Here is a 26,143-nt window from a genome sequence, read left to right as displayed (position 1 = left end):
GCTCTCTGAGGCACACGCGATGAAGATGGATGTAGGCTAGAATCTTCCCGGTAAGCGCACCTTGGAGTGCTTACACACATCATTAGAAATGGGCTAGTCCAGGTGCGAGAATTGGCCTGTAAGGGCTAGAGTTCATGGGCCAAGCAGTTCTTTAAATGAATACAGTTTGTGTGTTGTTATTTCGGGCATAAGCTAGCAGGCGGCTGGGGTGTTGGGGATGCAGCCCCGCCGCTCCTTATTTCAACACCAATCAAACAAACAAAAATCAAATAGAACTTTTAGAAATAGAAAGTATAGTCATTTTGAGAGAAAGCTTTGATTGACAGAGTGGACTGGGATAAGACACAAATAGCCACAGTCCATTTTCAGCATAGGAGCTCAGCACTGAGCCACTGATAAGCAGAAGGTTCTAGGCCCGTGGCACTTGTCTAGTCACAGCTGGCACCTGCCTGCCTGGGTGCATTTTAGTTTATGTTAGGGTGGAAAAATCACAGAGCATCTGCAAGATGACTGAACTGATGTATCGGGAAAGAGAAGGGCGCATTTCGAGCCCCAGAAGGATAGGAACTTGAGGCGGTACCAATACTAGATAAGTGGGGGAAACCAAGCCTCCCTGAAGTACTCAATGAGGAATTGAGGGGTCAGGGAAATGTGAGGAATAGAAAAGCCCACCACTTTTTTTCCCATTTTGTTCAGGCTGATGCTTGGCTTCTCCAGAAACAAAAGTAAATATTTTTATTTTGCTACCCTGAACCTCCAGTACCTATATTATAAAGCATTGTTTCTTGCACCAGGTACAACCTACGAAAGGAATGGACAGTAAGGTGTATAAGCAGTGGTTCTCAGGAGTCATGAGCACTGATGACACTCAGACTGACGGTCTCCCTGCATACCACTGCCTGCTGAAAGATATGGGGTTCCTTCAGGAATGGATCCTCAAGCCAGGTGTGGTGGTGCATGCATGCAATCCCAGCACCGGGACAGCTGAGGCAGAATAAGCATTCAGTCTGGGCTGTAGAGTAAGCTTGAGGTCACCCTGGGCCAGAGACTCCATCTAAAATAAAATGCTTCCAGGTCCAAGACTGAAAATATTCCAGATGTGTCTAGAATGGGTGGGAGTTCCAGAAGGCAAGGGGGATCAAGATCTGTTTGCCTTATGGGAAAAGTAGGCAGGCATGGAGGAACTCCCAGAAGCCATAGAGAGAATCTGAGCATCAGACAGAACAGAATAACTTAGAAAAAGAACCATTGCGTTAGTGGAGGTGAACACCACCGCCTCTGAGATACCCAGTTACACTCTAGATATTCACAATGGCACCGAAAAGACCCCACAATTCTTCCTAACCCACTGTTCTCTTTGGAGGCTGGCAGGGGGCCAACTCAATATCCAGACTGCTGGTAAAAGAACAAAAGGATTGGAGCATCTGTTTTGCTTGCCACGTATGAGCCACATTCAGAGTAAACCAAAGAGCTGACAGAGGGGAATCCTTCTCGAAAGAAGAGTCTCAGCTAATGAAGGCTGAGGGAAGGAAAGAACGAAAACATGCCTAATGCAACAGTGAATGCTGGGAATGCTTCTTAAAGCTGCTGAAGTCTTTAAAGTCAGTGGTTCCCACCATGGAATTACTCAAAAGCTTTATAAAACAGGATGCCTAGATTTCACCCTAAATAGGTTCACCTAATTAGCCGAGCTCACACCAAGATTTTTCATCACGTTCTCCATGTAACTCAAGGGCAACCAAAATTGAGAGCCATTCCATGAGATGAAAGGATGAAGGAAACTTTATAAGGGGAGAGGTGGAGGTTTGGAGAGCTGGCTTCTCTGGTCATGCCTGGCCCACAGATAGCTCATATGATCATTCCTGGCCCTCCAACAGTACATACATAAATATGATGCACAGAGGTGTTTTGCCTGCATGTATGTATATGTTCCACATGTGTGCCTCATATCTAAAGACTTCAGAAGAAGACATCAGATCCCCAGAACTGAAGTATGGGTGGCTATGAGCCACTTCGTCAGTGCTGAGAACCAAACCCATGTCCTCTGTAAGAACAGTAAATGCTCTTAACTGTTGAGCCATCATCACTCTACCCCCAATACCAACAACAGCAGGCACTAAGCCTGCCCTCTACTTGCAGAACATCACCCACCAGCCTCACCCAGCACCGCTATCATCATCAGACCTTAGACCTTTGCCTTATTTCTCTGCTTCGTTCTCTTGGCTTTACTAGTTCTCTTTCTAACAGTTGACACATAACAATTGAATTAGTTGGAGTCATCCTATAATGGATTTATATGCTAGCCTGCTGGACACCACAGGCTAACAAATAAATAGTACCAGGAATAGATTACTTCTTTTGGAGCTATTGGCCAGATCCATGGACCCCCAGACACCGAAGGCTGCCAATGCAATTGGTTATCCTCCAATTGACATCAAGACCCTAGTGCTCAAACCACCACATGCTTGAGTTATAGATCATGGAAAAAAGCAAGCTAGTACTTACCTGGAAGCTTCTTTCCTACTGGCTACCTTCAATAGTGCTGGAAGGTACTATCTGTAATACCTGAGGTGGTGGTAGTGGTTAGTAATAATAATCTTAGCCAACTGTGAATCTTGCAAGCTTCAATAAAGCCTGGCCGGACAAGGCAAGCCCACTGGTTCAACAGTGACAAAACATCATGGGAGTAACCAATCACTTTTTAAAAACCAGATTTGAGTTCCACTCCACAAATGAAACCTATGCCTTGCATCATACCTGATGGCTATGAAAAGATCATGGGTCCTAAGGGACAACCTAACATTATTTTTCTGAACAGACATAGTATTAAACTGACTCTTAATGACTTATCATTACACCCATAGATTAGTACATCTCTCAACTCTCATCAAAGAAGCTTCCTTCTGAAGTAGGTGGTGATTGAAACAGAGACAACTAGTCAAGGAGCAGAGAATAAAAGACTGTAGAATACTCACCCCTAAATGGAGCATCTACATCATATCTTCTCCATTTAAGGGTCAGGACCATTTTGGAAGCGGGGTCAGAAAAATTGTAAGAGCGAGAGGTGGTAGATGACCACAAGGGAATTGTCCTTTCTAGACATAGCAGGGCAGAGGCATACACGAGCTCCCAACAGTTGTAATGGCTCATGCAAGAACTCTGCAAGCTCAAACCAGATCAAATCTCAGCATGGAGAGTGGAGGTAGGTGTGCAGTCTCATCCGCAATGGAGGAGCTACTGGCAACTTAGAGTGTCTGGGAGAGAAAGAGTCAGTTTTCTCTAAGAGTGTAGCTGGTGGTAGTCAATCACTCTTCAGTGGAAGGCCACACCCAAGAGTATATGGGGAGCCAAGTTAAACTTGTTTTTTTTTTTTTTTTATAAAAGAAAGAGGACACAGAGATGGTGGGTAGGATCCAAGAGGAGTGGAGATGATCAGGACACATTGTATAAAGTTCTCAAAAAAAAAAAAAAATAAAAAAGAAAGAAAGAGAAAGAAGAAAAGAAAACCAGACTTAGGTGATGAAGACAAAGATGCTAGAAAGGGGTTGTGTTGTTCCTGACATGTTTGGTCCACACAGGAACCTGGAACCACTTCACTTCAACTCCCTCCTGTGTATTCCTCCCGGGCTTGGGGGTGCTAAGTTTTTCCTTGTCAAGGGCACATATCAAACTCCCCAGCAAACACAGAAAACATCTATTTTGCCACTTGCATCCTTTGTACTATTTCTTCATTTGGCAACAGAGAAAAGAGTGTGAAAATTTGCCAGGAGAGAATGCAGTTCAGTTCATGTGAGCAGCCCTAAGAGGCTGTCCACTTGGACAAACTGTTTCTGGAGAGAAATATCCAGCTAAAAAGAGGGGTTCTCTCTGGGGAGGTTAAGCAGAAAGATGGGCCTTAGACTCCACACCAAGCTTCTGGAACCTCAGCATGATTGACATCGTACGCCGTACCACCTTCTGTTGTAAGAAATGCCCTGTACACTGTACAGCGAGCAGCATCCTTGGTCTCTTTCTTGAAGATGCAACATCCCGCATCTTAGCTGTAACCAGAAAAATGTCTCCAGATCTTGTTAAATGTACTTGGAGGAAGCAAAATCCTATCTCTGTTGAATCACAATCTTATAACTTGCTGATTTTTTTTAAAAAAAAAACTGTATTCAGTGTTATTATTATTTTTTAAATTAAAGATACAATAAAGAAAATAATTCAAGATGAAGATACATTCAGAGCTAATGTAATTCTGGGCTTGGTCCTTATCATATTAAAAAAAAATCTGTCTGTCTAGCTGTCTGTCTGTCTGTCTCTCTCTCTCTCTTTCTTTCTCTCTGTGTGCACAGAGAAGCCAGAGGATAGCCAGAGGTTCACTGTCCTCCCTTGTTTTAGACAGGGCCTCATGCTCACCAGTTTATTCTCATCTAGGTGGCCTGTCAGCCTCTGAACATTCTCCCATCTGTCTTCCACCTCTTCATAGGCGCACGGAGTTACAGACACACAACGCACTGTTCATGCTTACAAGAGGTTCGGCGCATGGCATGTTTGCTACCCACTGAGTGATTTCCACAGCCTACCCTTGTATTTTAAGGAAAATTTAAGAGTCATCAATGTTTAAAAATGGCCAAGTTTTCCATCCCTGGATTCTTTTGAAAAATCAGATAATCTTGTGGATTTGGGTTCCCAGATGTCATGATTCCTGGGTGCTGACAAGTAGCGGTTTTCCTTAAGAGGGAAATGAAGTTTTCACTTGCCTGATTCAGTCAAACGCTTTGTTTGAGCCAGGTTTGTGGCATATGTCTGAAACCCCAGTACTTGGGAACCTAAGTCAGGAACCTTATTAGTTTAAGGCCAGCCTTAAAGAAGAGAGTGGGTATAGGGAGGAAGGAAAGAAGGAACATCTCAGATGGTTGTCTTTCAACTCAAGGCCCGCTAGCTATGAGACGCCTGCTGTCAACCAGCACAGTGTGGGAGTTCAGTATTTTTGTACACTACTCCACCCTTACCTGCCATTGGGTCTGCGCCTGGAGAGAGTACAAAGATCAGTGGTGCACAACAACTGGAATCGTTGTAGGATCCCTGGAGATCAAAGGTTGGGGCTTCAATGAACACCTTTCCCATGGTTTCACAAATGAAGTCCTGAATGGCTGGGACCATCTTGTCAGGCCGCAAACATCGTAGGATCGCCATCCTTTCCAGGGGTTGAAGGAACTTCCAAGGCGAAGGGAGAATCTCCTCATGGGGCCAGGCTGAGTCATAGATTTGCTTCCATTCTTTGGTATTGTGTTCCACATCTTCCATCAGACCTTTCAGCCTCGGTAAGGAGGAGGCTCGAACAATCTCACCCCAGGACTTCTCAGATAACCATTCAGAGGCTGGGTTGGGGTAGGGGTTATCCAGGGCCACACCTCCAGTTAGAAGGAAGTACCAAATCTCCTCGTTGATTGCCTTTTTTTCCTTCAGGAGGCCTACGGTCAGGAGGAGGGAGAAAAGCAGCTTGTCCTTCTCAAACAGGGAGCGGCACACGTTGTTGTAGATACTCAGGGTGAAATGTTCAATGATGTACTCGATGCGCAGGTCCAGCTCCTCGCTCTTGGTGCTGTTGGCTAGGGACTGCACGTAGAGGTTGATGAACCATGTCAGAGAGTACTGGTACATAGGCTCGATGTGGGCCAGGTCGGAGATACAGAAGAAGATGGTGGCAGAGTGAAGGGCCACAGGCTTGTAGCCCATCCGAGTCTCATCGATTTGTGTTTCTGTCACGGAGGCTATTTTCTGCTTCTCAGAGATTTCCTCGGACAGCACTTTGGAAGAGGACAGAACCTTGATGGCCGTCTCGTCTTCCAGGATGTTGCCCTCGGACAGGGAGAGGACCTCTAGAATCTTATCTTCGATCTCCTTTAGTTGCTTCTTATTCTCGGCACTTTCTAAAATCAACTCGTTCTTTTTTTCTTCTAGTTCTGGCTTCTCCTTGGCAGCCACAATGCCAAGGAGTTGATCTTGGAGCCCCAAGGGTGTGATCATGAAGTTGAGGAGACAGACTTTCACGGCGATTTCAGGGAGATAATGCGGATTCCTCAGACGGGTGGTGATGTAGAACTTAAAATCCCTCGAGTATTCGATGATATTTTCACCTAGTCTCATGTACTCAACCCCTTGCTGTTTGAATGTTGCCTTGAGCAAGATGGGCTCGATGAAGGCGTCGAGCTCTTCCCCAACGTTCTCCAGTAAGACAGGGGTGCCGAACTGCAGGGCGTTTTCCAGCGTCCTCACGTAGTTGGTGTCAGATAACTTGATGACAGACAGCTTGTTTGTTTTTTCCATGTTTTTCACCCACTTATTGGCCTGTCCCTGAGGGTCAATCATCAAGGGCCAACGTCTGGAGTTGGACACGATGATGCCGTTGTCGACAGAGAAGGAGTCAACAGGAAGCCCGGCTATCTGCCAGGCACGGATTTTTATGGGATCCCCTAAGGTGTGGCTGAGGCTGAAGTCAGTGGAGCCGGGAATGACCTTATCCTTACAGCAATCCAACCATTCCTTCTGGCACTGAGCCCGATAATCCACGGTGAAGGCACCCAGGTAAGCCACAGTCCCAGAGGACAGCAACACGTCCCCCGTCAGGTTATCATAGCGGATCCCGAGCTGGCGGGCCGCTTCTGTCCATCTGTCCTTCTCCCCACCAAGACCACTGATCAGCTTCTCCGCTCTGATCAGCTTCTGGGAGCAGATCTCAATATTTCCCTCCAGTCCCTTTTTCTTGACGTTCATCTCTTCAAAGTCATCATTCAGGGCCTGGAGTCTGTCTATCACCAGCTTTAGTTCCGCCCGTTTCTGGTTCAGTTTCTGCATCTGTATCTCCAACTTCCCTTCAGCCTCCTTCAGTCGCTCCCTTTTTGGAGCCACCACCTTGGCCACTCGGTCATATACTTCCATGGCCCTCACCCACTTGCACAGGCCCTCACAGGCAGACGAAACATTTTTAATGACAGCTGGCTGGAAATCAGGGTGATCAATGAACCTTTCCCGGATTCGCTTCATGATCATGGAAGGGATGTTGTCTTTGTCATATGTCTTAAGACTTTCCAAGAACTTTAGATCACCAAGGATCTTTCTTGACACCCCCCAGTAATCTTCTATCATCTTACCTGTTCAGCAAAGCAAACAGGGATATAATGAGACATTTTGGTTGAGATGTAAAATTTTACAGAAGCTGCTACTTAAATGCAGGGGGAGTCAGGAGGGATTCTAAGCTCCTTGTCAGGGAGACCCAGGAAATCTTATCGTTCTCATTTATACTTTGTTCCATGGACTTGGGTCTTGAAAGAGTTTCTTTTAGTTCCTCCATGAACTCAAGTTCTTTTCCACAAACCCTCTGAGATAGACCAGACTTATCTATCTATCTATCTATCTATCTATCTATCTATCTATCTATCTATCTATCATCTATCTGTGGACAGAGTCCTAAGATGCAAGCCCAGGCTGGTCTTGGATTTGTTTGTGCCTCAGCTTATTGGGTGCTGGGATAAGACCTGGATAAATGCCACTTCTGATTCCTTCATCACTAGAAGGGACCACAGAAGCCATGCCCATGGGTGTATGTAGTAAGAGGCTGCTTGTTTGTTTTCAGCTGCTCAGCCCCGAAATAATCACACAGAGACTATATTAACTAAATAACGTCTTGGCCTATTAGCTCTAGCTTTTTACATCTTAATTTAACCCATTTCTATTTTTATATTTTACCACGAGGCTCGTGGCCTACTGGCAAGGTTCTGGCTGGCAGCTTGCATCTTTGTCCTCTGGCAGCTCCATTGCGTTCCTTCACTCTGCCTTCTTTCTCCCAGCATTCAGTTTAGTTTTCCCCACCTAGCTCTATTCTGTCATATCACAAGCCAATGCAGATTCTTTATTCATTAACCAATAAAAACAACACATATACAGGCCTACATTAATTTCCAAGTTTGGGAGGCAGGTTGGACGAAACATAGCTCTCCTGCCATAGACAGTATGGGTAAGTGAGGCAGTAGTCTTGGAGAAGGAGCTTGCTCACCACCTAAAGCCTGCTCAGAAAAAAAACAAAACAAAAACAAAACATCAGGCCCTATTCTCCTAAATGCCTTCCCAGCCAACAGCTAATCAGTGATTTTCAATCCTACCCTGAGATTGTTCTCCATTAGCTGAAATATTGGGAAAAAATTGAGAGCTTCTTTGGTTTATGACACATCCCAAGCTGCGGTTCACAACAAGAGCCATGTTTGAGGCATAGTATGGAGTATAATGTATCCATCCCTAAGTATAAGCCCAGCAACCATCCCAGTATTTTCTACAGAGGACTTGGTTTGCATTCTGAAAAATTATCTGCTCCATTGAAAGTCAAGGCCCTCAAAGCCAACTCAGGTGCTCTTTTGTTCCATTGCATTATATTCACTAGGTTCCAAGGGCTTGGTGAATAATATACATAGTTTAATGGCGGTTTCTGTGCTGATAATTGGAGTTCCACGGTAAGAACTGGCACTCATAACCTGGACGTGTTCTATCTCATTGGGTTTCAACCTAACCTATACCTTAGAAGCACCAGGAGAACTTTGAAAAATACTTGGGTTCAGGTTACACCTCAGACTGATGAAATACATGTCTTTAGAACCGGGACGTAGGTTTCAGCATCCCTCGGGCTCTCACTGTGACTCAGTACCTCAGAAGCAGCTCTAAAGGCTGCTCTAAAGTCAGCTTCGGATGCTGGGGAGACTGTCTGGTGGGTAAAGTGCTGCTGCATACACAGAAAGGCGAGAGTTTGGATCCTTGCACTCATGTAAATTCTAGGCACGACAGCAGGTGCCAGGCATCCTAATGCTGGGAATGTGGAGACAAGGAGATTCTGGGAGCCCGATGACCAGCCCAGCCCAGCCTAGTCAGCAAGCTCCAGGTTCAGTGAGAGACCTGGTTTGAAACGAATAAGGTGAAAGCAGTAGAGGGAAATACCGTGAGCTGGCCCCTGGCTGTCACACGTGCATATAAAGGTGAGTGCATTTGCACACCGTGTGCACATTAGCACACACACACAAGTCCACTCATGCTTCACTGTTTCTCGTCATCTGTATCTTCTTCAAACAACCATCGCCCCAAGCCAGCCAGATGAGAAGGAATGACAAGCAAAGGGAAGCAGGGCCCAGAAGCCGTCAAAGGAGGGGCTAGGGGGTTCTAGCATTTCAGAAGGAACACAGCCTAGCAGGGTTCCTCCGGGACAGGGGCCTTGAAGGGCAGGCAGTTTTGAAAGTTCGTGGGCAGTTTTAAGGCACTAGTTGTGACATAAAGTCCTAAACCAGAAGCTCCGTGCTCTCTTTTGAGAAAGTCTCATTATGTAGCCCAGGCTGGCCTCAAACTCCCAGTACTCCTCAGTGCAGTGCTGGGATTAGAGACGTGAGCCTGGCCGTCATGTCTGCCCCTCAGTTTCTCTCCTCCATCCCTTTGCTATTCTTTTCACTTGATTTTTCTGTCGCTGTGCCCTTTTGTTCCTGTCTCTAACTCTCCATCTCCAATTACTGTTTCTTCTCTACTCCAACCACCGTGTGTGTGTGTGTGTGTGTGTGTGTGTGTGTTCTTCCCACTGTCTCCCTTCTTTTTCTCACTCTCTTTCTGTGTCTCTGTGGCCACGTGTATGACTCTGTTTCTTGATCTTCATTTCTCTCTCACCCTCAGCATTTTTGCCTTAGTTTTTCTGTTTCTTTTTTTCCTCATGAGACCTCTTACCTTTCTGCATCCCCACCTCTTCCTTTCCTTCATTTCCTTCCTCTCCCTTTCCCTCCCCTGTTGTTTCCTGCCTCTGTCCTCATTCCTTCTCACTTCTTTCCCTTGTGGCCACAAGTTTGACAATTCAGTGTGTGTGTGTGTACAGGCATGTGTCTGAGTGGCCGTGTCTTAATGATGTCTGGGTCCCTACTTCTCCTCTCTCCTCCCTCCACCCTTTCTGTATGTGTTCTGTTTCGCAGCCTGTCAGTTTCCTACTTCCTCTTGGATGTGATCACTTGCATATCTGCAACACCTGACTTCCATTTTTGCATTTTGCCTTGATGAAGCTCATTCCCCCACACAGATAGCTGCATTTTCTCAACAGACTGAGTGGTTAAAGACTGGTCAGGAAACATTAACAAAGGGGCTGGAGATATGGCTCAATCAGCAAGATGCTTGCTGTACAAGCAGGGGGGATCCAACACCCATGTAAAAAGCCAGGTATGGAAGTCCACACCTGTAGTCCCACATACAGCTGGGGAAGCAGATATAGACAGGAGGATTCCTGGTGTTTCCAGGCCTGCCAGTCTAACTGAATTGGTAAGCTCTAGGTTCAGTGAGATCTGTCTCAAAGACACCCAGTGTCAACCTCTGGCTTACACTCATACACACACACACACACACACACACACACACACACACACACACACACTCATACATGCACATGCATACATCCATGTACACACATGAAGCATCACTAAGATCTTTGAACATATATGCACATGCCGAGACATCCAAATTCCTCTAAAACCCAAGGGGTCCAGCGCAGGATGGCTTGGGGTGGGAGTGGTTACCAGAGCCGCTGGGATCTGGCTTTCTCTCTGGCTTCAGCCCCTTCATGACGCAAATGCTCTCCATAACCAGCTTGACAGGGCCTGGTGGATTCTGCATGGACTTCACCAAGGTGATGTCGGCCGGGTTCAGGGTGTCAAGGGCAGCGAGTGCAGCCTCCAGTGCTGGCATGGCCTCAGCCAGGTCCCCCTCACATTCATTCTGTAGAGAATAGGGACAAAAAGAATGGGTGATCAGTGCCTGGGACACAGGGCAAGGCAGAAAGGTTTCTGTGACCCTAAGAGTCAGGGCCTTCTCCTGGGAGTTCTGTTCCTGAAGGCCTGATCTTCAGTGCCAACAGAAGAGGCTAGTGCCTGGCCTCTCACCCTGGACATTTGAGAACCTACCTGGCTCATTAAAAAACAATGGGGCATTGCTCAAATCGGGGCAATAAATATTTATTTCAAATCTTTACAAATATTATATTTATGTGATGAGAGAAGTTTTACTCTTCTAGGTATTGTGAAATATATAAAAATTGTGTTAACTATGGTTAGCTTCCTATACTATACAGCACTAGAATTCTAGAATTAATTCTTCCTATTGGGCTCTACTTAGTACCTAGGATCTAGTTCCTAAAAAAAGAATTTGTGGTGTGTGTGTGAGTGTGTTTGCACACTCACATCTGTGGGTATGCACACACACCACCGGCTGTATGTGGAGGTCAATGGACAATCTTTGGGGTAGTTCTCATTTTCCACCTTGTTTGAGTAAGGTCTCCTATAGTTTTCTGCCCCCGAAATTCTGGGAATCCTCCTGCCTCCTTTTTCCCTTATGCCCTTGGAGTGCCATGAGTGTTCCTGTACCTGGCTTTACTGCAGCCTCAGGAGATTTTATTCTTCTTGCCTTTTTTTTAAAAAAAAGATTCCTTCCTGAGTATTCAAATTAAATATATCTAAAACATTCAATCAGATGGATGCTGAGCTACACCCCTGACACTTTGGTTATTTTTTGATGGCTACAACCTTGTTAGCACGTCTACTCTGTATCCACCACTTTCATTTTAAACCTACAACTTGTGTCTTCAAAAAATTAATGAGTGGTTTTGAACAAATTCCCCAGAGATAGTAGGTGGCTTCCCATTCATTGGTCAGGATGGGCTGAGAGACAGGGCTCAGACTTAGGTAAACTAAGGGAAGAAATGAGGCAGGAGAGACAGGAGGTCAGGCATGGGTGAGGGTCTGGAATGTGCTGCAGATCCTCAGATAGGAGTCAGGGACAGAGAAAAGCCTGGGGACAGGGCAGACTGTTAGGCAAGCTAAGGATGGAAAGTGGAGATGGCAATTAGAGCTGCATCGAGTTGAAGACAGGGTTGGGGTGAAGAAAATGGAACAGAGGATGCTTTAGTGATTGTTTGCTAGTTTTCTCTAGGCATTAACCTTATCTATCTGGCTTTTACTATTTGTTCATTTTGTTTTACATCTTATTTGTGTGTGTGTGTGTGTGTGTGTGTGTGTGTGTGTGTGTACCACAGGGCTCACAGGAATGTTGAAGGACAACTTACAGTACTCAGTTCTCTCCATGTGGATCCCACAGATTGAACTTAGATTGTCAGGCTTGACAGCAAATACCTCACCAGTCTCTATTTGTTAATTTAAACCTAAAATCAATGTAATGTACAGCATGCATCTATTAAGTAAAGTGAATCTCCCATGTTTCCCACAATGTGGATGGAGCATATAAACACCATGCTAAGTGAAAGAAGCCAAACACAAAGCCATCTGTTGTATGGTTCCATTTCTTTTTTTTTTCCTTTTTTCCCCCTAAAATGTATTTTATTTTCTCTCTTCTTCTCTTTCTTTTCCTCTTTCTTTCTTTTTTAGTGCCTGGTCTTTTTTTCTTATTTAATTCATTTTTTTTTTGAGATAGGGTTTCTCTGTAGCTTTGGAGCTTGTCCTGGAACTAGCTCTTGTAGACCAGGCTGGCCTCAAACTCACAGAGATCTGCCTGCCTCTGCCTCCTGAGTGCTGGGATTAAAGGCATGCGCCACCACCACCCAGCTTTAATTATTTTTTAAAACAATCTGTTCTCATTTTACATACCTATCCCAGTTCCCACTCTCTCCCCTCCTCCCACTCTTCCCATCTTCCCCCAACCCCAGCCCCTACCCACTCCTCACAGAGGGTAAGGCTTCCCAAGTGCAGTCAACAAAATCTGACACATCACTTTGAGGCAGGACCGAGGCCCTCCTCCCTATATCTAGACCGAGCAAGGTACCCCTCCAAAAGGAATGGGTTCCAAAAAGTTAGTTCAAGCACTACAGGTAAATCCTGGTCCCACTGCCAGTGGCCCCACAGACTGCCCAAGCCACACAACTGTCAGCCACATTTAGTGGGCCTAGTTTGGTCCTAAGCAGGTCTGCCCACTATCAGTCCAGAGTCAGTGAGGTCTCATAGGTCAGGTCAGCTGTTTCTGTGGGTTTCCCCATTATGGTCCTGACCCCTTTGCTCATATTATTCCTCCCACTCTTGGATTGGTCTCCAGAAGCTCGGTCCAGTGCTTCGCTGTGGATCTCTGCATCTGCTTCCATCAGTTGCTGGATAAAGAAAGGTTCTATGATCACAATTTAAGGTAGTCATCCATCTGACTACAGGGGGAAGGCCAGTTCAGGCACCCTCTCCACTCTTGCTTAGGGTATTAGCTAGGGTCATCCTCGCGGATTCCTGAGAATTTCCCTAGTGACATGGTTCCATTTCTATGAAGTGTTAGAATGGGCAGATCCAGAGGCAGGTTAGTAGTTATCTGAAGTTGAGGAGAGGAGGAATGGCTGCCAAAGGGAATGGATTTCTTTCTGGGGTGATGAGAATGTTCTAGAATTACACAGTGTTAATGTTCACACCACTCTGTGAACATACAAAACCGTACGGAATCGCACAACTTCAAAGGGAGAGCATTGAAGGCAAGGGCATTATACCTCGATTCTCTTAAAAGAAAGACGCTTGCTGAGATAGAACTTCACAACTACGGGGGCTTTTTTGGGTTAGTTAGTAACTCAAATTCCATCAAGGAAAAAAAAATGCCCAAGACCTAAAACCGAGTTAGGCAAGGGCATACAGTTGGTGAGTGCCAGAGCTGGGCTCCTAGATCTTCTTTTAGTGAACTGTCTATCTGAGGGTGATCAGGCAGTTATGACTGAAGGAGAATCCCAATGTGTGAGAAACCTCACAATGGTTTGTGGCATGGTCTCTCTCTATCCCTGATGTCCTCAAATGTGCTGTGTACCCCAGGCTGGTCTTGGACCCATGAACTTCCTGCCTCTGCCTCCTGAGTACTTGTACTACAAGCGGAGGAGGTCAGTTCCCAGGCAAGCGAAAGCAGCCCTGTGTTGCAGTCTCTGTAACAATAAAAGTCATTTCGCTTCCTCACAGCCAGGGGCCTGTCCACACTTCACACCTTTGCAGAGCCTGCCACCTCTGCTCCCCAGGGACAGAGCCTGGCTGCAGCTCGGTTTTGCTGCCAGCTGGTTTGTCAGGTGGCTCTAAAGGACGGCTTGCTGGGAGGAATCTGCCGTGGGGATTCTCCACAGCGGTTGTGCACCCGGCACTGGTCCCCAAGCATTGCCGGGAACATCTCCAGCTGGAGATTCTGAGTCACTCGGTCTAGGTGGGGTCTGGCCGTCTGCATTCTTAACTCATGGGTGACTCTGTCAGTGGCTTTGTCGAGAAATACCACTTGACATTACAGAAACGCTGAAATCCAAGAGCAGGAGGAGGCAATAGACGTCCATGTCCAACAGAGGAATGGTCACTTGATGTGTGACATTCCTCCTCTCTGTGGTCCCTGCGATGTCTCCGTGAGGGGCTGGGGTGATAGCTCAGCTGCTAAAGCGCCCACTGTGAAAGCACAAGGAGCTAAGCTCATGCCCCAGCTCCCACATAAAAAGCTGGGCACAGTGAGGCAAAACTCATTGCCAGCAGACCTAGCTGAATGAGGGACCTCCAGGTTCAATGAGAGATCGTGACTCAAAAAATAAAGGTGGAGACCGATTGAGCAAAGACATCTGATGTCAACCTTTGCCCTTCACACACTCACACACAGATGTACACACACCCATAATGACAAGTATATACACCACACACACACACAAATGAGCACACACCCATAAAGTAAGTACACACACTGCATATACACACAGATGTGTGTACACCCACAATAACAAGTATACACACTGCATGTACACACCACAAACACAAATACCAACCACACATACACAAATGTGCACACACACAGAACAAGCACATCCACCACACATACACACAGATAGACACATACCCACAATAACAAGCACATATATCACACATATTTCCACGCACAATGTCTAAGTGATATCTTGGAAAGGCATTCATAGTAAGATATTAAAGTAAAACAAAGTACTGTGAAAATCACAACCATGCTGTAATTGTGTCCTGTGCTGTGTGGACAGCGACAAGGAGGACATTTCAAATTAGAGCTGAGACTTGAAAAGGTTTCTAAATTAAACTCTTTAAAAAAATTTCATATGTGTTATGACACATGTTTGTATGATTAAAATCTTATAATTAAAAGCAGCCCTCGGGTGTCAGCAATGCAGAGAACATCGAGGCTGTTAGATACGGAGCCCATGTGTTTTGATGAACTGAAATCCGTGCTGCGGTAATTATACAAGATTATCCTCACTGGGGTGGAAGAAGTGATTTAGTAGTCCGAGAAAAGTTGGCCAGCTGTCCTTGTTTCTTTGTTTGATGGGTGTATACGGCAGTCCCAGCTAGCATGCCTCTGCCTCCCAAATGCTGGAACGACAGGTATGTGTCATGACTGGCAAGAACCTGCCAGGTCAGGAAACTGCTGCACTTATGAATCAGGCGTTGGGAGCCCAGCTCCACCTCTTTCAGTTTCCAAATCTCCTCTGCATGAATTCTTGCTCGGTGGGGCCGCTCGTACGTGTTAGGTCCGGTGTCCCACATGCTCCCACACTGTCATCTTTAGAGGTTAAGAAGCATAGAGAAACTTAGCAGTCTTCTTGCAGAGGACCACCACAGCCCTGGAAACCGCAGGAAGAGCCTGTGCACAGAAAAAGCCTCGGGGAAACTGTGGAGCCAGCCTCGGTTTCTTTCTTCTCCTCCCTGGGTGGCTTCCTCCACCTGACTCACCTCCAGGACTCGCAGGATTGGAGCTCAGATGGGCAGCATCAGACCCCGCCCTTCCCACTGAAACCCAAGGAGGCAGCTGTTGCCCAGGGCGTGGTGAGAAGTCCCTCAGCTCTTCATAAACCCCACGTCATTGCTCTTCTCTCCTGACCCAGCAGGTTTGCTGCTTCCCGTGGCATTCCAGAGCAGAACCCTGGCTGGGGCATTCCCTGCCAGATGATTCTGACACTTGGTGAAAAGCTAGATCCCACACTGGGTGGAGGGCAAAGAACAGCTGTTTCAGAGGACAACTCTGGCACCTGCTCACACTTTCCATACTATTTACTAACTTGCTTGTTTATTTATTTGTTTATAAATTTGTATGACTCTCTTGACTACATGTATGTGCATCACACACATGCCTTGTGCCTGCGGATGCCAGGAAAGGGTGTTGGACCCTTTGGAACCGAAGTTACAAATAGTTGTGTGCCCACCATGTAGGTCCTGGGCACCTAATTCAAGTCCTATGCAAGAGCGGCTAGCACTGTCAACCACTGAGAAATCTCTCCGGTCCACGTTTGCTTGCATCCTTAGTACCACCTTCAAGGTGTTGATGTAGAGACTGAGGAAGGGGACAGAGCTGGCACTGAGCTCTGGTGGCCTGGCTACAGTACAGAATCATGAGTTGTAGAGTCATACCCATTCAGGGGCCGTGCCGTGGAGATGAGAGGAGGACCTAAACTGGATGAGGCTTGGTGAGCTGGAACACAGAGGGACAGCATGTTCTTAAGCCTGTGGATGGGTGCAACCCAAGAAAGCAGAGCCAAAGTTGTCAGAGTCCCAATTTTATTTTCTAAGGAAAAGCAAACAGTTCAGAATTTTTACTTGAAATTATCTGCGTTTTAAATGTTTACTATTTGTTACTTGAAATAAAACATCACCAAGTGTGGCTGTGACATGTTTACTTGCAATCCCAGCACTCAGGAGGCTGAGGCGAGAGGACTGTGAGCTCAAGGTCCGTCTGGGAAACATATCAAGACCCTGTCTGAAAAAATGAATTGACCAAATATTCTATGCATCCCATGATACATGTGGTTTCTAGATGCCAGTTTGCAACCTCTGAAATCATGGTCAAATGCCGGGGGCGGGGGGGCGCAGAGGCAGTCAAAGAACTTTAGGGTTGAAAGCTGATCATGTCATTTGGTGGCCTTGCTATTTTGGAAAAATCCTGTGTCATGATTGCTTCCTATGCCAGCTGGGAATCTGTGTGTGTTGTAGTGTATTTCGGAGTGCTTAGAAGCATCCAAGACAACGAGTATCAGAAAACTTAGTCTCCACGAGGAAAGGAGTTCATTTACTTCATTCATTCCTATTTTTCCTGACTAAAAATGTGCCAGTGCATAAAAGATGTTTAATAAATATTTGTTAAAATACTTATTTAATAAACATTTGTGTCCAGTATAATCATTTTACCACCGAGTGACAAACTGCCCATCAGAATCTGGTTCCTGGCAACTGAGAGTGGCTAACTTTTATGGTTTCCATTGTGTCCTCTGTCTGAGCCACCAAGACCGCAAATGAACCAACTTTCACAACCTAGGACTTGGTGTTCATTGTGAATTCTGAGAACGGGGAGGGATCAGACTCTCTGAAAAACATCCAGCAGAGGTCAGGTCTCGGGATTCATTGGAGAAACGCCAACTGGAAGGCCTGCACTTTTCAGGAAAATGACCCATGGCCTATTTAGGACAGATGCCAGACAGACTGCCTCTTGCTCAAACTCATGCTTGAAAATGGCTGAAGGAATTCCCTGACTCCTTAAGGCGCAGGGATAAATGCCTTAGCCTAAGTGCCCTGAGCCTGGGTTAGTGTAGATCCTGTTAGTGATCTACACTGCTTTGTGAGACCATTTCACCCCCAAGGCTAGCTAGCGATTCTCAGGTCCTGACACTAACCATTCGTAAAGTGGCTGTGATCTCCAGATGGAATCACGTACCAGGAGTGTTCTGAGACCTATGTAACATCCCATCAGTGATGAGGAGGCCTGCTTCTGCCGTCTGAATGTGTGCCGATTCCTGCTCAGGACTTGGTCTCCGGGATCAGAAGCACCTTCAAACAGAGCCCTCTAGGTTCAATGTTCTGCTGTCTAAAAGACAGTCTTTGTTCTGTATCTACATACACATTTGGCAAAACTGAACAAAACTGTGACAGAGGTGACGAAGACAGCGTGGGGAGAGCTAAAGGCAAAGAGAACAGCTGTGTAGTGGCCCTGGAGAGAGAGCAGCCAGAAGGCCATTGTAGCCAGGGCAGAGTGAACGAGGGGAAAGTTAGCAGGCGAGATCAGATTGTGCTGAGCCTTGTTTTTGACTCAGAGTGGGACAGAGCATAATTGGCCCCAAAGGCTCCTTCATTCATTCCTAACTCAGGATTTAGAAAGCTCACCCACCCTTTCCGAGCGTTCCGAGCAAGGTGGGCTCAGCCACATACATTCGACAGGCTGGGCTCCCTCCACGGCACTCTGCTGGTCTTACCTTGATGGCCTGGGAGATGGCGGCGGCAGCGTTAGCTTCCTTTTCATCTGCTTGCACCAGCAGTTTCTTGGCATCTGCTTCTCTGGTCTCGGCTTCGATTTTCACCATCATCTTGGCGGTCTCCTCAGAGGTGAGGATGAGCTGAGGTTGAAGGGCCGTGAGCTCTACTTGCATGACAGCCACCTAGTGAGGACAGAAGAGTCAGTCGTGGCAATGCTGAAAATGGAAAGTTCTGCAACACAGGGCTAATGCGGAAAGGAAGGGTGGCTGATTCTGACGTGGTCCTGGGCATATACTCGTCAGCTGGTTTTATGTTCTTAAGCTTTCTACACCTAGTTACTGAGTCCATACTGAATGTTGCAGTTATCAAGAGCTGTGCAAAGTACAGGCAAATAACGTTAAACATACAGTTTCTTCCCTTATTGAGTTTCTATTCTACTGCTGGGTGCAGGAAGAGAGAGGCCAAGTCATAAAATCCATTTAAAACCACTATGTTTGTGTGTGCACGCACCTATGCCATGCATGTGTGCTCTTGTGGAGGCCAGAAGTTAGCTATCTTTCTTGACAGACATATTGAGGAGAGGCCTCACAATTAAACCTGGAACTGCCTATCTGACTAGTCTAGCTAGCCATCTGGTTGCAGAGAGGTCTCTGTCTCCTACCTCCTGGGATTATTACGTGGGCCATTATGTCCATGTGAGTTTATGTGAGTTCAGGGAATCTGAACTTTGGCCCTCACACTTGCATGGCAAGTGTTTTATCCCAGATCCATTTCCACGCTCCGTGGGTCCTAAAGTTACTTTTAATATGATAACAGTGTACTCACTTGCCCACATGTGTGCCCATACATACAGGCACATGCTCAATCGGCATCCCAGGCTGACCTTCAACTTCTAGTATAATCAGATTCTTGAGCTCTCAGTTCTCCATCCCCAGTCTCCAAGAGTCCTGGGATGACAGGGGTGTTCCAGCAGCCCAAGCTAGGAGGAGCTTGCAAGGCTACTTTTTCTAGTGCTGTGGATTGAATACTTGTCTCCTTCAGCTGTATATGCTGGAGCTTAATTTAGAGATAACGATATTTGGCAATGGAACCTTTGGAGGTCGTTAGGGACAGATGAGGTCCTGAGGGTGGGAACCTCATAATGGGGTAAATGTTCTTAGTAAGAAGACACGAGCGATCTGTCCTTTCTCCCCTGTGGAGACACAAGGTTACTTTCTGGGCTAGATGCCTGCTCTACAGATTGACAGCCTGAGTTGGAGGCCCCAGAATCCACGTAGAGGTGGATGGGATGGCAAGATGCCGCGTAGGTGAAATCTCGCGTCACCAAGTTCAAGCCAGGAATCAACGTGGTGCAAGGAAAGAAGTGACTCCCGCGTGTTGTCCTTTGTCCTCTATACACATGCCGCAGCACATGTAACCTTCTCCCTGATCCCACAGAAATGGAACAGTGAAAAAAGATGAGGGGTTACTATTCCAGTAATTTGTCAACTGACCTCCACTGCATCCTGTGGTGTGTGAATACTCACACATGCACACACATACATGCACACACACATATATGCACTCATGCACATGCACACACAAGTGCACACATGCACGCGCGCACACGCATACATACATGCACATGTGCACACACGTACACAATGCATGCTCACACACACGTGCACACACACAATGCATGCTCACACACATGTGCACACACACATGTGCACACACATACACCAGAACAAAACAACCCTAAAATTTAAATGAAAACGTTACTGGGAGGAGAACCTCCACCAAACACTGGATCTGCCATCTCCTTGAGCTTGACTTCCAGGCCCCTAGAACTGTTAAGAAACACAAGTTTGATGTTTGCAGGCCTCTTATCCAGCCGGTGCTCTTGGGAACATATCTGCAAGTGTCCTTTGGGGCTGCTTGAAAGTCTTCAGTGATGGGGCCTCAGCACTCTTTGGGGATTGCAACTTTTCAGAAACCAAATTCATGAGATTTTCCCAATGAAGAGTTATGATTTCTCTCCATGCACTTTCACCCCCCGGAGCCTGTGTGGAAACCAGAGCATGACAGGCTGGCCTGATTGGGAACTGGCCCCGGGGTCAAGACTGTTTGAGTCCTAGTTCTGGTGTGACTACTCACCAGGCAGAATGACCACAGACATGTCTCCTGGCCTCTCTGTGTGCTGGTTTCTTTGTAGCAGGAGACAATGGCAGTCTTTCTGGCACACAGTGCCAGGCGTGTGACCCACAAGGCTCAAAGCATGCTAACCCGTGCCGTCCTTCCCTTCTCAGGTCTACGCTATTTTTGGTCCCTTTTCTGCCTCCCCAGCACCACGGTTTTTTCACCCCGGTCTAGAGAGACTTTAGCGTTCAACATTAGACCCAGCAGCCCCAGGACCAGAGCAGCATAGTGGTCTACGTCTGACGGTCCCACCTGTCCCCGAGTCATGGAGTCACAGTGACAGGTCAGACCACTGTAATTTGGGATCAGTCCTAGCCTTTCAAAGCCCCACCTTCTCCTGCCCAAGGCTCACACAGATGCCACAGCCGAGGTTCTAACTAAGGGAGTGCCAGGATTCAGATGAGTGCTAATTACTGCTTTTTTTTTTTTTTTTTTTTTTTTTTTTTTTTTTTTTTTTTTTGAGACAAGGTAGCTCTGGCTGTCCTGGAACTTACTTTGTTAGACTAAGCTGCCCTTGAACTCACAGAGATGCACCTCTGCTTCCCAAGCGCTAGGATCAAAGGTATGTGCCACCATACCCTCCTTACTGTGGTACTTTAAGAGACCCAATTAATAGCATAAGTAAAAAGTCCACAATGAACAAGCAAGCAAACTCAAATAGACAGGGTCACCTGAAGTAGAGATCAAAATGAAGTACGTGAGCTGAGCTAGGCAAGTGCCAGCTGGATTGTGAATTTGACGCCCTCTGGCATTCTGGGTCTCGACACACCCAGCCTCTGTCCCCTGTTCTATCAAAGTGCTCACTTGAGAAGAAGCAAACTCCAGCTTCTGCAAGCCTGCCAAGTAGCGGTTCCTCATCGTGTCCACCTCCTGTCTCTTGCTGTTCAGGAGCGTTTTGAAGGTCAGGATCAGTTCCAGGTAAGAGGTAGGGGTCACATAGTTGTGTCTCAGAAGTGTGTTGTAATATTCAACAGACAGTGTCTTCACGCTCTCCTGAAAGTATTTGCACATGGAGACGACCCTGCCGAGGAGATCAGAGAAGTTACCTGGGACTTTCTACAGTCACGGACATCAGCGCATCAGAGGGTGCGTACCCTGACTGGACTGTTAGAACCAAACAGGCGAACAGAACCAGGGAGAGAGAAAGAGGGAGGTGGACAGTCTACAGGGACGACTCTGACCCTTTTAGGAACCACCAGGGCTTCTGCAGGACTTTTCAATTTCTGGCACCTGGAGAAGCATCCGGAGTCCAGAGCACGTTTCAATTACATATCACATATGACTTCTTTTCTGTGTCTGTGTATGCATGTGCATGCTTGCACCTACCATGGCAAACACGTGGAAGTCAGAGGACAGCTTGTGGGAGTCAGTTCTCTCCTTCCACCACGTGGGTCCTGGGGAATCGAACCCAGGCTATCAGCAGCCTTCACCTTCCGAGCTGTCTCACTGGCACTCACTACCTTTCTTTCTCAGCAAAGGTGCTGAACTAAACAGCTAACACAAATGTTGCTTGATTTAAAAATGTCAGCTGTTTTCTGCCCGTAAGCCGAGAACTCTGTAAAAGAGCATGAACAGCCAGCTGGGATTTCAGCTGTAACACCTGGGGTGCTGGGCTAAAAGTGACGCTTACTCTGTCCGAATGCTGTCATCGAGCTCCACATCCTCGAGAAATTTGTTGGCCACCAGCTCCAGGGCATCGGTCGGCCAGGACTGGAACCAGTCAATTGTACAGCAGTTGATCAGCGAAGGGAACATCCTCAGGCGCGTTCTGAAGGCGTCCCCGATTGGACTCATGGCTAGCAACAAATAGGCTTGGTTAGTTCCCTTCCACCAAGGCTTGGAGAAACGAAGGGAAGGGAGAGGTTCCCCAGGGGCCAATGATGCCTCTGGTTGGGGATGCGTTGTAAATAACCATGATGAGAGCCTGGGAAACCGAGGAATTGTGGGATATTTTTATGATGGCGTCTCAACGTGTTATGGTAGTCTTTTTTCCCCCCAATCTCCTGAATGCACATTTGGGTCCCTTAGTGGGGATACAGCTCTTTGTCCCATCTGTTCTCTCTGTGCTTTCACGTAAGGTACCCATGTTTAGATACTAACAGAAGTTGCTCATGGATTGTTTCTGACCCCATCTCCATCCAGCCACAGGTTCTTGGCTCTGCAATTCAAATTCCATTCACTGTTTATTTGGTGTTTGCAGGAAGCATGATGCATTCATAGGTGGAAGTATTGAGAGGTCAGTGTGGCTGAAGGGCCAGGAGGGGAATCGGGCTCCAGAGGAGGGTAGAGGATTATGGGGAGCAATCTGGTGGATGACCTTATAAGACATGGGTAAGAAGGTTTCATTCTTTGATCTCCATCCTAACAGAAAGTGATTATTTTAATTTGTGCATACACACACACACTTATCTGCAACACAGAAAAAAAATCCCACTCTGGATCAATGGACCAGACAGATCTAGAATGAACAAGAACAGACACGGGAGAGGATGGTGCAGAGGTGAGATCTGAGAGAGGCCACAGCGGCTTGGCTAGCATGAGGGATGTAGGGACAGAGAAAGGTGACCAGGAGAGAACAGTTAAGTGCATCTGCTGAGGTTATAGACAGCTTGCCCAGACCCTTCAAGGAGAACCCTGGTGGTCTGCACCAGGCAATGTGCTAAGCTGTGATCTTTCTTGAAGACTTCAGAGAACTGAAGAGACCGGAACAGGCTTAACACAGTTGTTTGGGGCAAGATTGAAAAAAAAAATTGCCAGAGGAAGCCCAGATTGTGACCGTTGGTTGGTGCCTGGATTGGATCAGTTTGGGGGTCAGGAAAGGAGACTGAATTAGGGAAGACCCTAAAGATGCCAGAGAACCAAGGGCATGCAGACTCTCCCACTTCTCACCAAGGACAATGTGAAGGTTCTTCCTCACTCTCTCAATAAAGAAGTTGTACATGGACAGGGGGGTGACTTCGATCTTCTCTCCCTCTGTCCTGGCTGCCGTCTGCATCTTTTCCACGAGCTCAGCCTTCTCATCCGCTGGAAAGATATTGGGCACGTCACCTGTGTTCAGAAGCATGTTGATGTCTTCCACAAACGACTCGTCCTTGATCTGGTTGTCCGCGAAGAGGAACACAGTGCTCTTAGTCGCTACTCCGGACTGCAGCATGATCTTCTTCAGGTCCTCCCTCCAATCGTTGCCTGTGTAATTCTTTGTGATTTCGATCTGGTAGAGCTCGTACGAGTTCATGAATGTAGAAAGCTTGGTGGCACTCTGCCGCCCACTGCCCCCGATGCCCACCAAGAGCAAGTGGCCTTTGTTCTGCTTCAGGACTCTACAGATCCGGGAGATGTGCTCAATGGCGAACTTGAACATGACCAAAGACATGGGGGCCTTGCTGATGCTGTTGAACTCATCCAGATAGTACTCCATAACCCCGGTGAGGAGTTTTAGGTCAGTGATCTCATCATAGATTTTTTGGTCACTTTCTGGCTTCAAAAAATCCCCGAAGAAGAGGCTCCGGATGTTATCGTCCACTATCTTCCCGGTGGGTGATAGGTGGATGAGCACCTGCGGGAAAGGCAAGTGTCAGCTGGGCCCTTAGCCTGTGGTCCAGGCTGGCTGTGGGGGAAGGAGGAAGGGAGTGAAAAGGGAGACATGTCAACAGAAGCATTTTAAACAATATGTGGATGTGACGGCTGGATAGAAGAACAGTACAGCTGTGTGGGGCTGGCGGAGTGGCCAAGAGCATGTGCAGCTCCATAGAGGACCCAAGTTCAGGTCCCAGCACCAGCACCAGAAAGCTCACACTTGCCTGTAACTTCTTCCATTGGAGGGGAGCCTCTTCTGACCCTGAGGGCACTATATGCATATGTACATACCTCCATACAGGGACATATACACATATTTTTAATTTTTTTGTACATGTCATATGTACAAGGGTGTATGCTCAGAGGTCAGAGACGGAGTCAGGTCCCTTGGAGCTAGAGTTCCAGGTGGTTGTGGACCACCTGATGTGGGTGCTGGGAGTCAAACTGGCAGAGCAGCAAGTGCTTAACAACTAAGCCAGCTCCCTAGCCCTGACTACCGTTTTCGCTTGTTTGTTCTTAGGCAGGGTCTTGTTGGGTAGCCCAGGCTGGCCTGGAACTATGTAAATTAGGTTGTCCATGGACTCGCAGAGATTCTCTCGGAATTAAAGGAGTATGTCACCAAGCTCAGCCTCACAGACACACCTATGCCCCATATGCACTTCTGCTAGTCCCTGAGTTGCTAAAAGGTGATTGGCTTGTAAGATCCTACCGAAGGCAGGAGAAGGATGGCATTGTTTATCCATGTTTGGTTCTGTACCAGAGGTATGGGCGACAGCCCCCCTCTCTGCTCTGCCTAGAGTAGTGATGGAGGAAGGTCATTGGTTAAAAAATAAAGAAACTGCTTGGCCCTCATAGGTTAGAACACAGGTGGGTGGAGTAAACAGAACAGAATATTGGGAGGAAGAGGAAGTGAGGTAAGACGCCTCAGACAGACGCCATTTCCTCTCCCTTCTCCCGGGCAGCCACGATGAAGCTCCGACCCAGGATGGATGTAGGTTAAGATCTTCCCTGGTAAGCCACCTTGTGGGCTACACAGATTATTAGAAATGGGCTAGTCCAGGTGCGAGAGTTAGCCAAGAAGAGGCTAGATATAATGGGCCAAGCAGTGTTTAAAAGAATACAATTTGTGTGTTGTTATTTCGGGGCATAAGCTAGCCAGGCGACCAGGAGCTGGGGCAGCAGGAATGCGGCCCGCAGCTCCTACAACAGAGTAGGGTGCTTTAGATGTTTCCCACTTTTGATACAGGGATACAAGGACCTGTCAATCCCTCTGCTCTCAGCCTCGGATGCAGCATACGACACTCCTATGTTTCCCTTGGGGATATAACCACTGCTTGGTAAAGGAAATTCAGATGCAAATATATAGGTTTAAAATCACTTTTAAAATATAAAGAAGAAAATGGTCATAAGTACATGATACTGAATCTTTTGGTTGAGTTTTACCAGGGTCTTGTTCAGATTATAAAAATTTGTGTTTTCCTCCCCAGATCCAAATGAATTGACCTTAGAGTGTATTTTAAGTTAATTTTATTTGTAAAGATTTTATTTTGTTTTTAGTTATGAGCATTCCTGTGTGTTTATGTGTGAGTATGTGCTTGTGTGTTCAAGTGCTTGTGAGGTGGGGGTGGGGATCTTTGGAGGCCCTGTTAGAGGTAAATTTTAAGCTGCTCAGTGTGGGTGCTAGGAGTCAAACCTGGGTCCTCTGAAACAGCGATACCTGCTCTTAATGACTGAGCCTTTTCTCTAGTCCCTTAAATTAATTTAAAATAAATAATATTAACCATTTTGAGTGAACTGAAACTTACACATGTTATCATAGAAATGAAACAAAATTGGACCCAGTAAAATATCAACAAATCAAAGACTAATTTTTGGATGGGCCATTTCCCATGATTTGGGGAGAAGAGTGGTCTTTACAGGGAATGCAATCTAGAGTCTGAGATTATGTGGGCCTGTTTCTGAGGCCAGATGATTCTAGAATAAGATTTGCCTGCCAGGCAGTGGTGGTGCACGCCTTTTATCCCAGCACTCAGGAGTCAGAGGCAGATGGATCTATGTGAGTTCGAGGCCAGCCTAGTCTACAAAGCGAGTTCCAGGACAGCCAAGGCAGTTACATAGAGAAACCCTGTCTCAAAAAACAAACA

The 26,143-nt window shown here is 46.7% G+C and overlaps 1 protein-coding gene across 1 annotated transcript in view; it reads right to left on the bottom strand.

The window, feature by feature from the left end:
- Positions 1-26,143, bottom strand: part of Dnah3 (dynein axonemal heavy chain 3) — a 171,033-nt gene that overhangs the window by 25,751 nt on the left and 119,139 nt on the right. Inside the window, exons 48-53 of the mRNA XM_050143254.1 lie at positions 23,313-23,979; positions 22,054-22,219; positions 21,228-21,444; positions 18,245-18,427; positions 10,572-10,770; positions 4,998-7,139 (exon numbers count right to left, since the gene is read on the bottom strand). Of these exons, the coding sequence (XP_049999211.1) occupies positions 4,998-7,139; positions 10,572-10,770; positions 18,245-18,427; positions 21,228-21,444; positions 22,054-22,219; positions 23,313-23,979 (3,574 nt within the window). The remainder of the gene's footprint in view (positions 1-4,997; positions 7,140-10,571; positions 10,771-18,244; positions 18,428-21,227; positions 21,445-22,053; positions 22,220-23,312; positions 23,980-26,143) is intronic.

This window comes from Alexandromys fortis, unplaced genomic scaffold (assembly GCF_014885135.2).
Source record: "Alexandromys fortis isolate MF-2015 unplaced genomic scaffold, M_Fortis_MF-2015_v1.1 scaffold_45, whole genome shotgun sequence".
NCBI lineage: Eukaryota > Metazoa > Chordata > Mammalia > Rodentia > Cricetidae > Alexandromys > Alexandromys fortis.
Note: the sequence above shows the minus strand (reverse complement) of the source record. Positions and strands in the feature narration are given on the sequence as shown.